The following is a 14,813-nucleotide window of genomic DNA, read 5'->3' as shown; positions in this document are numbered from 1 at the left end:
GGTTGCGTTACGGGCAGTTATGTAATTCGGTCTCTGGACTTTTTTGTCTTTCAGCACTCGGTTACCCAAAAGTCAAAGATCGCTAAAATTCTAAAGATGAAATGTACTACTTCTTTAATGCTTTTTTAAAAAAAACAATATAAGTTCACACTAATCATCACAGTGAGTGCAGTGTCCGAAAGCTTGAGTCACACAGTCACGTAAGGTCTGTATTTCAGAAGATTTTTCTACCAGCATTAGCAAATTGCTCAGAAATGACACCATCATTAAAGCTAAAAGCCTTTCCTGTTATGAGCCCAATTTTCCAATCGCCAGTGCAGAATAACCCGCTTAGGAGGAGCATTTGGCCCTGAGAATTTCTTCTCTCTTCTATGGTTTAATCCTGGTTATGCCATGTTGTTTTAGCTGTGTTGATCCCTTAATCCTGAATAATAATTTGAATTAAGAATGTTATCTTCTGTGGGGATTTCTGTGTGGTGAGAACTGTACTTGTGAGCATAAGCAACCTACAGATTTTTCTCTTCTTTTTCCTGCTTTGCCTACTGGCTCATGGGGAGGTCAGTGCAATTAAAGTCTGTAGGGATACACGCTGTCCTGTAATTTCACTTTTGTAAAATGACACGTTTCTGATGGCTTGCGGTGATATGGACAGAGCGTCCCTTGGGTAGGGCGAATCAGGGCGACTGCTCCGGGCCCCGCACTTTGGGGGGCCCCGGAGGCTGGTGCCATTGGTCCCAGAAGACATAGGTGCGGGAACTAGGGGTGCACGGGATGCAGCAGCACCCCTGGGGTCCGGGCTGCCAGACCATTGCGCCCGGGGTCCCGGCTGCCGCCCCGAGCCACCCCACGCCCAGCTCGGCCGCCCACGTTTCGGTGCGAGTCCCCTACCCCCTCTGCCGTGGCGCTATGGCCAACAGTAGCCCCGCGGTGGGCGCCGGCAACTGCAAGCAGTAGGCAGCCTAGCACCAGGCCGGATTCATCCCGCCAGCCCAGCCACCGATGCAGAGCAGGGCCCCCAAGCCGGCAGGGGCTGATTTGTCCCGGGCCCTGCACCCTCCTAGGGACGGCCCTGGATATGGAGGCTGAAAAGTTTTTTTGTAACTGTTAGAGAGCAGAGGAGGTGGATTGGTTCATGGGCAAGAGTCTTAGTATTTGGGGAAGTAGAAATACTTCTTAAGGGCTTTACAGAAAGGGGAAATTGATGGTGTGTTTCGGGTGGGGGCGGGAAATCTGCCTGTCAGTTAAATCTATTAGACCGTAGACTTAATGCATCACGGGAAGTGGTGAAAGCTTCATTGTTCACTCAAGACATTTTAAAACTAGACTGTGTGAGTCACAAGAAAACGTGCTGCCGAGTACGTTCTAGCTGGAAGACGATGAACCTTGAGGACCTTTCCATCTCTAACTTCTGTGGGCCACTAAAATGTAGAACATGATGGCTCCATTTACGTCTTCATTATAAACCAATTCTGCGCTGGACAAGCTGAATTTCTTGTTCACGTGGCCATTAAGAATTGTTCTAATTCTTGTTCCAAGAAGCTTTCTATCCCGAGTGTTGTTCTCAGCTTGTTAAATAAATGCTGAATGAGAGCTTGCATGTATTGATTGCAAAACAAATCAAGGTAACAATTGCGGTTTCTGACTTAAAATGTCCTTGCTGATGTGTGTTTAGAGTTCCTACAGCCCCATTGCAGACGCTGACCCATTATTCTGAGCATATGTCATAGATGCTGCAATGTCCCCAGGACAGCAAGTCTGAGACAAAGTTGGTTTAGGAATCTTAGGGTTTGAATCTGTGGCCTTACTTAGACAAAAAGCCTATTGAACTCACTAAACGGTGAGTGTCCTTGCTCTTGTGGGTTTAACTGAAAACCACAACATTGTTTTATAATGAGCTTCTTGCTTAATTTCCTCCTCTTTAGTATAGTTTTGGCTTCTCCTCCTTCATTCTCTTGAATTGGGAATTCACCTAGAATAGTGGTTTTCAAACCTTTTAGGCTGGATACCTCTTTCCAAATAATGTAGTCTACTGCGTACCCCCATCTGAGACAGAGTCATAATATACCTATGATTAGATTGCCAAGTCTTACTAAATAAAATGCATTGTCCGCCATTTCAGAATTTTTCTCATGTATCCCCTGACGAGAGCTGACACACCCCAGTTTGAAAACCACTGACCTGGAATAATAGCTTATAATGTCAGCCTTCTAAACTGTTACTTTCCATGTGTTGACTAAACTGTATTTTACCTTACTAGGGAGCAGAAGCTCTAACAAAGTGTAGTGTCAATGTAACACGCAATAATATACAGTGTGTATATATAGGGTCAATATTTTTAGGGTTAAACCTAACCCACTTTCCTGAGTTCCACCCCACGTCTGCATGACGAAATTAGGATTCGATCAGAGAAACTGTGTTTGTTTTGATGGTTGGTTTGTTTTAGTTGCCCATGTGCCTGGCTTATTTAATGATCGCCTTATGCCACTGGCCAATCATTCGGCCCAGAGTTCAGATTTTCAGTGTCGGCTGTTACACAGGTTGCAAATAAAAAGCCTTCACCTGGACGTTGTGCATCAGTCACCATCACAATGGAGTCACTTCACTCTGGCCACCACCACCACCGTAGTTCCCTAGACCCATGTGTTACATAAATATTTTCGTTTAAAAATCAGCGCGGCCCTAAATGAAACAATGTGACAGAACTGGCACTGCAAATGCAATTAATGATCCATGTCGAATTGTTCAAGTTAGAAACAGATTTTAATTACGGTAGATTCAAAACAGGAACAATTTTACTTGAGCAAATGTTTCTTGCTGCAGATCATCCTGTGGGGTCGAACCGAGAAGTGCCTTAAGGAAACCACAGAGGAGATTAGAATGATGGGAACAGAGTGCCATTACTTCATTTGTGATGTGGGAAATCGAGAGGAAGTCTATCAGCAAGCCAAAGCTGTCCGGGAAAAGGTTGGTCTGTGTGGTGGATCCAGTGATGGGCAGAGCTTAGAAAATCCCCTAACCAGTGGCAAGTAGGAAACATTCTCTGGCAACTTAGGAAGAAGGGAAGCTATACATTCTGCCTCTGGCTATATCTCAAAGACCTGGCCCTGTCTGTTTCTTGCTTTTATGGTAGGGAATAAAGGGCCTGATTCTCCAATGCCATGCGACCTTCCTTTGACATTTATATCGAGGCAAAGAAGTTATGGAGTGCTACCAAATCAGAATTCTCTACCCACTCACACCGGGTGTCCATTTGACACCAATTTTGTACAGAGGAAATATTTGCATAAAGTGTAAAGACAGCAGAGAATCAGTCCTGGTAGGTTTTATGCTGGATTCTGACACTGTATCAAGAAGCTGAGTATGGAAGGAGCAGAGCTAAATAGCTGTGAAAGAGCAAATATCCCATCACGGGAGCCAGCCTCTCTTTGCTTGAAATATCTAGGTCAGTGGTTCTCAAACTTTAGCATTGGTGACCCCTTTCACACAGCAAGCCTCTGAGTGCGACCCCCTTTATCAATTAAAAAAAACCTTTTTTTACATTTAACACTATTATAAATGCTGGAGGCGAAGAGGGGTTTGGATTGGAGGCTGACAGCATGTAATAACCTTGCAACCCCTGGAGGGGTCACAACCCCCAGTTTGAGAACCCCTGATCTAGGTGATATTATAGGACTGAGACTGAATTATAAAATGCAAGTTATAATAATATATAAGAGAATCCTAATAATAGCCCAACAAAGGCAGTTGGCTGTTGATTTTCGGGGAGCTTCTTTTAACTATACATCTATCGCTAGTCCTTCTCATGCTCCTGGCCGTCTGTCCAGCTGCCTTTCTCCTTTTGAGTATCTCTTTGTAGGGATAAATGTTTTACACCACTTTGTCTTTGTTTCAAAACTGTGTAGAATTTCATTAGTAGCCAAACAACATGCTAGGAAACTGCCTAGAAAGAAGAACCATGGAGAACTCATTTGTGCAAACGTTAAGTATCTGTGCTTCAGCTACTTTAAGCTACCTGGGGGTACATTGCAGTAACCATTACAAAGCCCCTTATGGCAGGAACTCGGGCTACGTCCTCACTACAGGGGTGGGGGGTCGATTTAAGATACGCAAATTCAGCTATGCGAATAGCGTAGCTGAATTCGACGTATCGGAGCCAACTTACCCCGCTGTGAGGACGGCAGCAAATCGACCTCCGCGGCTCCCCCGTCAACGGCGCTTACTCCTACCTCCGCTGGTGGAGTACAAGCGTCGATTCGGGGATCGATTGTCACGTCCCGATGAGACACGATAATCGATCCCTGAGAGATCGATTTCTACCCGCCGATTCAGGCGGGTAGTGTAGACGTAGCCTCAGAAGAGGCCATGGATTCACCCTTCAGTAGAAGGACCAAAGTGACGGCTGTATTTGTGAAAAGAGTTGTTCACTGTAACCAATCAGCTGCCCCCCTTTTTCTTTTTGCAGGTGGGTGATATCACCATCCTAGTGAACAATGCTGCTGTCGTTCATGGTAAGAGCTTGATGGACAGCGATGACGATGCTCTACTCAAATCACAACACATAAATACCCTGGGACAGTTCTGGGTAAGATAAGCTCCTGTATCCAGCTTATTCAGACTTGGAAATGAGAGTGACAAATTACAGCCAGTAAACACTTGGCTGCTGCTAGACTTTTCCAAACAATGCTTGGTAAGATCAGCCTGACATGAAAACGAGCCAGGAAAAACAATGTGAAAGGCAAAGGCCAGAGGAGAGAAGTCTGAGGAAAAAATTGAGTTTGACAGATTCCCTCAAATTGATTTCAGTTACTTCTGCTAAAATATCATATTAAAGGCTTCCAGTAATTATAAAGCCTCTGATGCTCTTTTAAACCCACCCTGTGACTTACAAGAAAAACTCTGATTTCCTTTGAGAAATCCCAGGGGCACAAAGGAGAGTTTCTCGGTTTGATGCACATCTGGAACATGAGAGAAACATGACCCAGATGCATGGCTGCATTGTTCATGGAAGAGAGCTTGCATTAAACTCATTCCGTTTCTAATTAGATCAGTTAAAAAATAATATATTTGTGGCGTTCCTCTCCATGTTGAAGTCTTTATCCTAAATAATGTGCATCTGAGCAGACCAGGGCATGATCCTCATTGCCTTTTATTTTGCGCGCGGCTTAGTCTTGTGATAGCGCAGGTTTGGTTTGGTTCACATGAAATCAGGTTAACGGAGGCTTTTTGGAACCCCTCACAGAGCAGCGAGGCTCCCTTCACTATGAAGCTGGGCATGAATCATGAAGTTTGAATGGAGTTACTCCGCATACCCCTGCACAACTGAAAGCACAATTGGGCCCTGCATCACTAGGCTTGTTTTCTTAGTGACTACCGGTACCATTTCTGTTGTGTCTCTGCTTAATGAAGTTTTTTCTCTCTCTCTCTGTTCCTTTACAGACCACCAAGGCCTTCCTGCCACGCATGCTGGAGCTGCAGAATGGGCACATTGTTTGCTTGAACTCTGTCTTGGCCTTGTCAGCCATCCCTGGTGCCATTGACTACTGCACCTCCAAAGCCTCTTCCTTTGCCTTTATGGAGAGCCTGACCTTGGGCTTGCTGGACTGTCCTGGAGTGAACGCTACAACAGTCCTGCCGTTCCACACCAGCACAGAGATGTTTCAGGGCATGAGAATAAGGTCAGTCCAAGAGAGACTGGGTAAAACATCTCACTGAAATTAATCAACTGAACATGTTCGTTAACACCTGGATCTTTTTTAAAGAGAATTTGATGTTTCATCTGGCTGTGATCAGAGGGGTCACTCTGTGCCTCCTGAAACCATCAGGCTGGTTCTTCTGATTTGCTGGTACACCCCCAACGTGTACACTTCAACTTGCCTTTCCTCTGGGAGGGTGTCTTCCAGGCAGTCGTTTCTAGAGAGAAAATTAGAAGCCAGCTGTGGACATCAGAGCAGAGCAACCAAACTGATGTCTGAGGTTGTTCAAAGGGGCGAATAGTCCTACAAATTGGGAATCCACACGACAAGTTCCTAGTTCCTTCTTTATTCCTATTGAGGGGCTCAATCCTCCCCCACTGAAATGAATGGCAAAAAGTTCCACTGACAGCGGTGAGGCGAGCACTGGACCCATGCCTGTGAACGTTAACAATATTCAAGGGGCTAATGACTAGCCAAATTAACCCTTTGCCAGTGGTGGATCTGTATCTCTTGATATGAACCGCTAACACGGTTTGTGCACCCTCCGCCTTGGTGAATGGTGCAATGTGACATCGCCGTTGGCAGCTGGAAATCCATGTTCCTGGTATTAAGAGGCGTGGGGAGCATCTGTTTTTTGTCTTTCACTGCCAGTAATTTAATCCAAGAAAAAGGCAGGCGAGAGGAAGAGGAGGGAGTGGCCCCTGTTATGCCCTCTTATAGGATGCAGCATATGCTCCCCTCAGCCTTGGTGCCAGCCCAGCTTTGCTGGTTTGGGTAGCGAGTGAGAGGATCAGGGTCTCATCCTCTCTCTGCTCCTCCCTGACAGTTTTGTGGGGTAGTTGAATGCCGGCAGCAGCTCAGAGAGCCCAAGGACTGGGATTGTACTGCACCCTAATTAGGTAATGAGTTTACTTCTTAATTTCTTCACTCAGGTTCCCCAATCTTTTCCCCCCACTGAAGCCAGAGACAGTGGCCAGGAGAACAGTAGAAGCTGTTCAGCTGAACCAAGCCTTCCTCCTCCTTCCGTGGACAATGCATGTACTTGTCATCTTGAAAAGGTAAATATTTCACTTGTGTGTGGCTGCCTGACCCACTCATTTTACCCTTTGGGCAGGGATGGGAGGCAGTCTCGTTTTCTGTCTGCTAAGCCAAATCTCAGTTTGGCAGTTGCACGATACAATAATTACCTAGGACCAGATTGTCCCCTCCCACAGAAGCCAGAGGGCATCAAGGATGGGGAGAAAACTTTGCAAGGTTCCGTTTGTAGAGTTGTCTTAAGCTTGTTACATCTGAGTATGCGCCCGCCCCCCCCTCCCCAATGAGGAAGCAGTTTCAGCCCTCAAAACTCACAGATCCCCGAGATCTGTACTGACAATCCATTTCCAGGAAATGTCTTACTTATTAACCCATTTATCGATTTGATTTTTATTTAGTAAGCCCCTCTCCAGGCTCCAGGAACTATACAAAACATATAAAATATACACCTTCTCATTTCTATTTAGAGACCACTCTTTCTGTAAAGCTATGAGAACATAAAAATGAAAACCAAAATTATTTTTATGTCATCACTTTTTTAAGGGAACTTGAAACTGTGTGCAGAAAGGGAATCCTAGTCTCGCTCACTGAAATAATTGAGGACAGCACATTTTAAATTTATTTTCTGTGAACATTGAGACCAGAAACCATCTAAAAATAGAGCTCATCCAATCACAGAACTGAAACAATGCCATGTGACTTATGTCACCAATCACAACTAAATGACACATCCCAGATTTCAGATAGGAAACAAAAGTGAACAAAATTCTCAACATATGTTAAATAACTTTGAATACCAAATAAATCTGAGAAAATCTTGATCAGTTCATGGACACATTACAACCAGAAAAAGAAGGGGCATCTGTCAAATATATTATTTGTTATGAATTATTCACTTAGCTTGTCATCGCAATAGACAACAGGAAAATAGCACTTCATTCATACCAGGACCATGTGATGAAAAAGGTAAATACCTAAACAGATAGATGGGTATTCAAGATAAATATATAGATTGATTCTCAATATAAATTCTCAAGATTTATAACATTGAACAGAATCTTGCAATTTAAGAGACGTAGATAAGAACATAAGAATGGCCGTACTGGGTAGGACCAGGGTCCATCTAGACCAGTATCTTGTCTTCTGACACTGGCCAATGCCAGGTGCACCAGAGGGAATGAACAGAACAGGTAATCAAGTGATCCATCCTCTGATGCCCATTCCCAGCTTCTGGGAAACAGAAGCTAGGAATGATGCCTTCTTACAGGTCACATTGTTCTACCAGGTCCTGTTTAGTAAGCTCTCTCTTAGTAGGAGGAGACTCTGTAGCACTTTCTCCCTTAGGGCCAGTCATGCCAGGTTCGGATCAACTTCAGACCCCACCGAAGTTGTTGGAAACATAGCAACTTGCAAGACTGGACCCTTGGTATTTCTGACTGCAAAATTACTGCCTCATGCCACAGTAGTCACCCCATCTTTTGTGTGTGTGTGTGTTTGCACGTCTTCTCATTAGAACAGATGAAAAGGTTGCACAGTGTGTTTATTTCCTTTCCCTTTGCTTCCTCTGCAGCATTCTCCCTCGGTCAGCACTTGAAGAAATCCACAAGTTTTCTGGAAGCTACACCTGTATGAACACGTTTAAAGGGCGAACATAGACCTGGCCGTACTTAGACTCATTCTAAAGTGAAGCCAACACAAGCAGCAAAATCCTGACAAGATTGTGAATCAACGGTCTTGGCTTTTAGCCTGCCTTGCTCGCGTGACTTGTGCTGCTCTCAGGCAACAAATTTCTTGCAGGTCATATCCATAGCAACATGACCTTTGCACAGGACCGCATGGCTAGACTGGACTTTTGGGAGGAACAACAAAAATGTTGAGATGTTTGTACAATGTTTAATTCTTTAGAGTCTGACTGTTAAATCTGCTCATAGTTTTAAGATTTAATTGTACCCTTAGGCTGCTCCAACCAGGGCGCAGCACATCCCTCCCCACTCTGCTAACAGGAAGAGCAACTAGTGTTGATTTCAGATCAGCTTATTGAATGAGAATTTTAAAAATGGCTTTGCAGGGTTACTAGCTAAGGGTGTTTATTGGGATCCCACTTTTTCCCCCCTCACTGCATTGGGTGGCTGTACTTTACAACCATTGAAGCCGATTGTTCCTCTAATTCCTTCGGCATCTCTGGAAAGGAGCAAATAGCTGGTCCGCTCAGGGGCCACTCAAGAAGCCTGTATGTGGAAGGACAACGCTAGCCATAGCAAGTCTTTATGGCTGAAGTGGGAGGCTCAGAAAGAACAGTGAATAATGGAAGGTCCCACTTGCCGCTGAAATCATGTACAGAAAGTAATGGTCTTTCTGACTATTTTTGTTCATTTAGGGTGAAATATAATTTCCTTTTAGCAATAATCCCTAGATTTCCACTCATTTAGCCAGTGTTGGCTTGGAAACAAACTAACCTTAGGGCCTTCCTTCACCCAAGTAGTCCTTACGCCGAGAAATCCCATTGGTCAACCTGCACGGAGAAGTAAATGGAATATGTTCCAAAAAGCAGAAGGGATGTAACGGATGGACATGAAACGTGAAGGTGGGAAGGGCCTGATCTAACACCCATTGAAATCAATGGGGACCTTTCCAATGTCTTATGTGACAGCTGGCTCAAGCCCTAAATGAGCCGAAAAAGGGAGGAAGCCGTGAGGTAGAATTCCCAACTAGACGTTCATTTTTTATTATTCTTGGGGGTTTTTTTTTTGTACAATACAGTTTCTTTAACAACCAGTGTAGTGCAGCAACACATCCCCATGACCGATCCAATGTGCAGCTCTGGGTGTATTACCATGTATTAAACATAAGCGAACACAACCGAGGGAGGAATTAATCTTAACTGCAGCAGAGATTGGCCGCAGGTGTGATATGCGAGCGCCTCAAGAAAAGTGCTTTAAGGACAGTCTTGTGGCTAAAGCACAGGAGTGTGAGTTAGGATTCCTGCCTTCTGTTTGCAACTCTGCCTCAGATTTTGTGTGTGACCCCGGGGCAAGCCACTTCACTCTCTGTGCTTCAGCTTCTCGATCAGCAAAGCAGGGATACCAATATTTCCTGATCTCACTGTTGTGAGGCTCTGTTCCTTAATGTTTGTCAAGTGCTTTGCAGTCCTCAAAATGGTGGGAGCAAAGTGTTATTTGCTTACTGACTGAGAGGTTACTTGCAAAAATGTAGAGACAAGAGGAAGAATCCACATAATAAAACATCTGTTTCTAGAGGAGATCAATGTTTCGTTGGAAAAGCTGGAAGTGGATCCTTGCATTTGGATGCTCTCGTTGTTCTATTGTGTAGCATGGAGAGCAAAGAACTAGATTTGGTGATACTCTTAAAATCTGAGGGTCTTCCGTGGCTGGTGTACATCTGTGTAGATTCATCAATGAATGGATTTTGCCAATTGCACAACCTTCGGCAGTGGTGGGCAGTCCGTCGGCCGCATGCGGCCCATCAGGTTAATCTGATGGCAGACCGCGAGACATTTTGCTCACGTTGACCATCTGCAGGCACAGCCCACCGCAGCTCCCAGTGGCTGCGGTTCACTGTTCCCGGCCAATGGGAGCTGCGGGAAGCCCCACTGACCTAAGGGCTTGTCTACACTTGAATTCTACAGTGGCACAGCTGCACCACTGTAGCGCTTCAATGTAGACACTGCCTATGTTGACAGGAAGGGTTCTCCTGTTGGGATAGATAATCCACCTCTCCAAGAGGCAGGAGCTAGAATTCTTCCATCGATCTAGCACTATCTACAATGGGGGTTACATTGACTGAACTACACTGCGACACTGTGGATTTTTCACACTCCTGCGGGACGTAACTGGGTCGACTTAACTTTAAATTTAGTGTTGATTGGGCTTGAGAGGCCGATTCTGCAAAGAAATCGATCCATGCAGACTTTTTTGCCTACATAGAGTCCCAGAGAAGTAAATAGGATTCCACCAGAGTAAATCCCTTTGCAGGCTCAGGGTCTTGGGGATCATTATTGCCATGATGGTATCCAACTTCCCTAGCTATTGGAGATTTACCTGTAACTCTGCTTTCCTCCTGAGGTCAGGGTCTACAAGCTTGATTATGGCAGCTGCTTTGAAACGGCTTCCTACCGTGGGGGTTTGTATTGATTCCCTAGATAGCTGCGGCTCTGTGGAGAGGTTGCTCCCCTAGTGGGCTCTTGGAAGTTTATTTATTTTCTGAGAAGCAGGGGAATTTGTCAAGAGCTCTAGTTAGTTCATGGGAGAGCCCTTCCAGGGATCTGCCAGGAATACAAAGGTACCATCTGTATTGAGACCCATTTGGGGCGAGGGGGAATGCTGCCCTCCTCCTCCCCTCCCCGTCTAATCCTGTGTATTTTCTCATTATCCATGATCAGGCATGCCAGCCTTGCAGCTATAAGAACAAACAGAATTGGTGGAAGGGGGCTTCCCTGCTGGGTGTCTACCCTTACATTAAAACTTCGTTTTGCGGTTCCATTAGTAACCTGCCCATTCAAAGAGGCGGTAAAAGAGGCATTCCCACAGACTATGCCGAACCCCCCCATCCCTGCCAGTCGAGGGACCTGCTCCTTCCCTGCACATTCAGTGCTGTCTGTTTCTTTCTAAGGCCTATGAACAAGTCAAATACCACCCGAGACTCACCCTTCCCCTCCCCGCACACACACACACACACACACACACACACACCCCTCCCCTCAGGGTCTCTGAGCGGACAGCAGGTCAAATAGCAGTCACAGTGGGGGAGAGGTATGCAGCAAACAGAACATAACAAGGAAAACATTGGCGCTTCGCTTTAGAATTCGAGTTGGACAAGATCCCTCCCTCTGGTGCTAAGAGAAGGAATGTTTTGCGCCTTTATGAACCAGTTTCTTGTTTGGCTGGATACATTCTGAAGACTTTGGTTCCCTGAGAGACGCCTCTGGAATGCTTGGTAAGGTCTTCTGTCCCCTCAGACATAAGGTTGACATCGGGTAAGCTGGAGGCACGGCTCATGCAGGCATGCTTTGTAGAAGCCTTCAGGCTTTCGCAAAAGAATTTCCGCCCTTCCACTTATTTTAATTTTGGTTTTCCCTGGTCTCTCCACCCTTTTTTTTTTTTAATCCCTATATCATTATTGCACATTTCAGTGCCACCATCTTGTAGCCAGATGTCAAACAGAGGGTCTGGACTAAATCTAAGACAGAGGTATATATTTATTAGCCTGTCGGAGAAGGAGTCGAGATGAGGCTGCGGGAACAGGCCGTCGAGGTCTCCCGTGACATTAGCAAAGCTTTTCTCTGCTTGGTCCAACTTGTGACCCAATAGAAAAGTACCCACGGTGCATTTCCTCCCCCCCCCCCCCCCCCCCCCGGAGGAGGCTGCTGCTGCCCCTGTTAGAACTAGATTGCTAGGAAAACTTAACATGTTGTCGGACTTGTTCTGTCCTGACTTAATGCCTGCAGAGTGCCTGGGGTTTAAGTGGGGGCATATGGCAATGCTGTGTGTTGTCAGAGGCTGGTATTTGCAGGGGATAATTTGCAGAGCGGGTAGATGGGGGATGGGAGCACAGCCTTGCAAGTGAGGCCAGGGGGTCCTCTACACTTCACATTTTTTAATGAAAAGCCTTGCCACGTAGTGCAACCTGGGGCACTTAGAAGCAAAAATAAAAATTGCCCTCTTCAGCCGTATCCTTTGGTTTAGAAGAATCCAGAGAAGAGCGAGAGCTCCCCTCAATGCAATGAAGTCCTGCGCCCCCATTTCTTTCTTCCAGTTAAGTGGTGATGGAGACTATCCACACATAGCCCTCCTGGGACTGTAGCGCCCGCCTGGGCGAGTGACTGTAGCATTTGCAAAGAAATCTTTTATACTTTTCTGTCATGTGTTAATCCGTGTGGGTGGGAGTGATTAGATCTGGGTTTACAAGCCTTTCAGACTGCTCCCACTACTCCCCCGCCCACGTTCGGATACTAACAGATAGTGCTACGCTTGCCAAATCTCAGAAAGCAACAGGCCGAATTCAGACTCAGCATAAGCGGGTGCTTCGTCTGCAGTGGGGGGACACCTGTGGGAATTTGGCCCAAGGTTATTTTTCTTTCATTGAAATCAAGCTGCTTTTCTGCCTGAAAAAAGGCTAACAGGGCAGCCTCGGCTCAGCCACTTTGTATTTTCTGGTTTCCTTGCATGCCAGCACTGGCTTTAATAAACTGATTCAAGGTGATAAATATTGTCCCTCTTTGGCTGAGCCTGTCGTAAGCTTTTGGCATCTGGCAAGCTGCTGATGAGGGTAACCTCTTGCACTTTCGGCTGCCAGCGTCACCAAGCAAACAGCAGTGTCGAAAGTGATCTCTTTACAGCCACTTTCTCCATCGTGCTAAGACCCACAGATCTGGGTATTTCAGGTTAGAGCCAGCACTGTAAGTCACTGGCAGCAGGAAATGCCCTGCCCCCCTGAAGTTCCCTCCAGTTTTATCTGCCTCCGCAGCGTCAAGCTGTTCCCTGGGCCCTCCCTGCTGCAGGGAAGTTCTCTCCACTTTATCCAATTCCAGACTCATAATTCAGCGCTATAATGTGTGCGTCTAACTCCTAGCTGTGTCCCAGAGCTGCCTGTGCCTTTTGGGGGGATTGTCCCCTCAACGCCGCATAGGGTTGTCACCTCTGAGGTACAAAAACCCAGGACATCTGAACTGTTTCATCCGGGAGAACTACTTTAAAAAAGGGATGATCCTAGGAAAACCTGGACCGGTGGCAACCCGAGCTCCACTTCCCCTTTGACTGGCACCCCTGCAGGCTTCGGGGAGCGAGGTAGGCCGAGAAAGGCACAAGGAAAGATCTGGCTCTCCTGTCTGGACACGGCCCAGATGCCGTCAACAGCAGACAGTGCAGGAAGGGGCCTTTGGGGCCTGCTCTCTCCTCCTGCTTCCCCCTCTATAACAAGCCCCTCCCAACACAATCCCTGTTCATATCCCGGCCTGCAACCTCCAGGGAAAACACAGCTCTATCTGCCCCATATGGACCCCATACAATAGAAAGGGATAGAGCCTGGGGCACAGCCTTTCTTGAACCTCACAGTCCTTCCCTGAAAGACGAAGAGAGGGCCCCTGTTGGGAAGACAAGACAGGAAGCCCAGCCTCTTCTGAGGCAAAGCGATCACTAGCCGCTTGGCAGTATCGTTGGAGCAGTGTCTGAGCTCCCGATGAGCCCCCAGCATGGAAGCAGGATCAGAGGGACAAACTCCCAAAGGAGAGCTAAATAAAGAAAATCATCGCTGGTTTTCCCTACTCCACTGAGTGCAGCATGATCTGTGCTGATTTCTCTGTGTGCATATGCTCTCACACACAAAAAGGGAATCCCTCCTCCGGGGTGGAAGGCCAGCTGTCCGCATTAGAGTTAGGGGATCCCATAATATATATAATTTAAAAAACAGACATAACCGATGATGTACTCTTTCAAGCAGATTAGTCAGTACTGTGAAACTAGGCTTACGTGGTTTGCTGCAGCCCTGGACAAGCTATAACTATTTATCCTCCTTCGTGTTTCCTGGGATGACATCATGATAAACGATCTCCCGCCACCCCTAAAGACCAGGAAAGTCTTTGCTGTCACCCTCATCCACTGCTGGGGTCACCTTCCCCTAAAGATCAGCCTGTTACCTCCGACGACCACTGTGGGCCACCACGTCCTAATGGTTTACTGTTCCAAAGCTGCAGGTTGCTGTGTCTCGATGCCACCTCCACCTCCTTCCTGCAGCAGACGGCTGTGGTGTGATGTGGAAGAACAAGCAGGAAGTAGGGGGCTTCTTGAGCTCCCTGGTCTCCATTTCATAAGGCCGTATGGTGCCTCAGTAAACTAGTCCAAATTCAACCCGGCATGACTCCCAAAGATGACCCTGGCTATCTTCCGTGATAGTCAGGGACTCCGCATTTCTAACTGGGAGAACTACTTTACCTGAAAGATTGTCCTCCTCACTGTACAGACCCTTTTCAGGCAGCCAGGGCATGAAAGCTCTCAGGCAGCAAAGCCTAACAACAGAAATAAATAAAAATAAAAGCATTACATGTCACTGGACACCCTCCACGTGCTTTCA

At 46.4% G+C, this 14,813-nt stretch overlaps 1 protein-coding gene across 1 annotated transcript in view; it reads left to right on the top strand.

The window, feature by feature from the left end:
• The window catches only part of DHRS3 (dehydrogenase/reductase 3), a 42,297-nt gene extending 33,099 nt beyond the window's left edge, over positions 1 to 9,198 (top strand). Inside the window, exons 2-6 of the mRNA XM_024197697.3 lie at positions 2,821 to 2,964; positions 4,463 to 4,582; positions 5,437 to 5,675; positions 6,626 to 6,751; positions 8,299 to 9,198. Coding sequence (XP_024053465.1) covers positions 2,821 to 2,964; positions 4,463 to 4,582; positions 5,437 to 5,675; positions 6,626 to 6,751; positions 8,299 to 8,383 — 714 coding nt within the window. The 3' untranslated portion in view covers positions 8,384 to 9,198. The remainder of the gene's footprint in view (positions 1 to 2,820; positions 2,965 to 4,462; positions 4,583 to 5,436; positions 5,676 to 6,625; positions 6,752 to 8,298) is intronic.
• Positions 9,199 to 14,813: the final 5,615 nt, after the last annotated feature.

The sequence above is a fragment of the Terrapene carolina genome, unplaced genomic scaffold, assembly GCF_002925995.2.
Source record: "Terrapene carolina triunguis isolate 2854851 unplaced genomic scaffold, T_m_triunguis-2.0 Scaffold714, whole genome shotgun sequence".
Classification (NCBI taxonomy): domain Eukaryota; kingdom Metazoa; phylum Chordata; order Testudines; family Emydidae; genus Terrapene; species Terrapene triunguis.
Note: the sequence above shows the minus strand (reverse complement) of the source record. Positions and strands in the feature narration are given on the sequence as shown.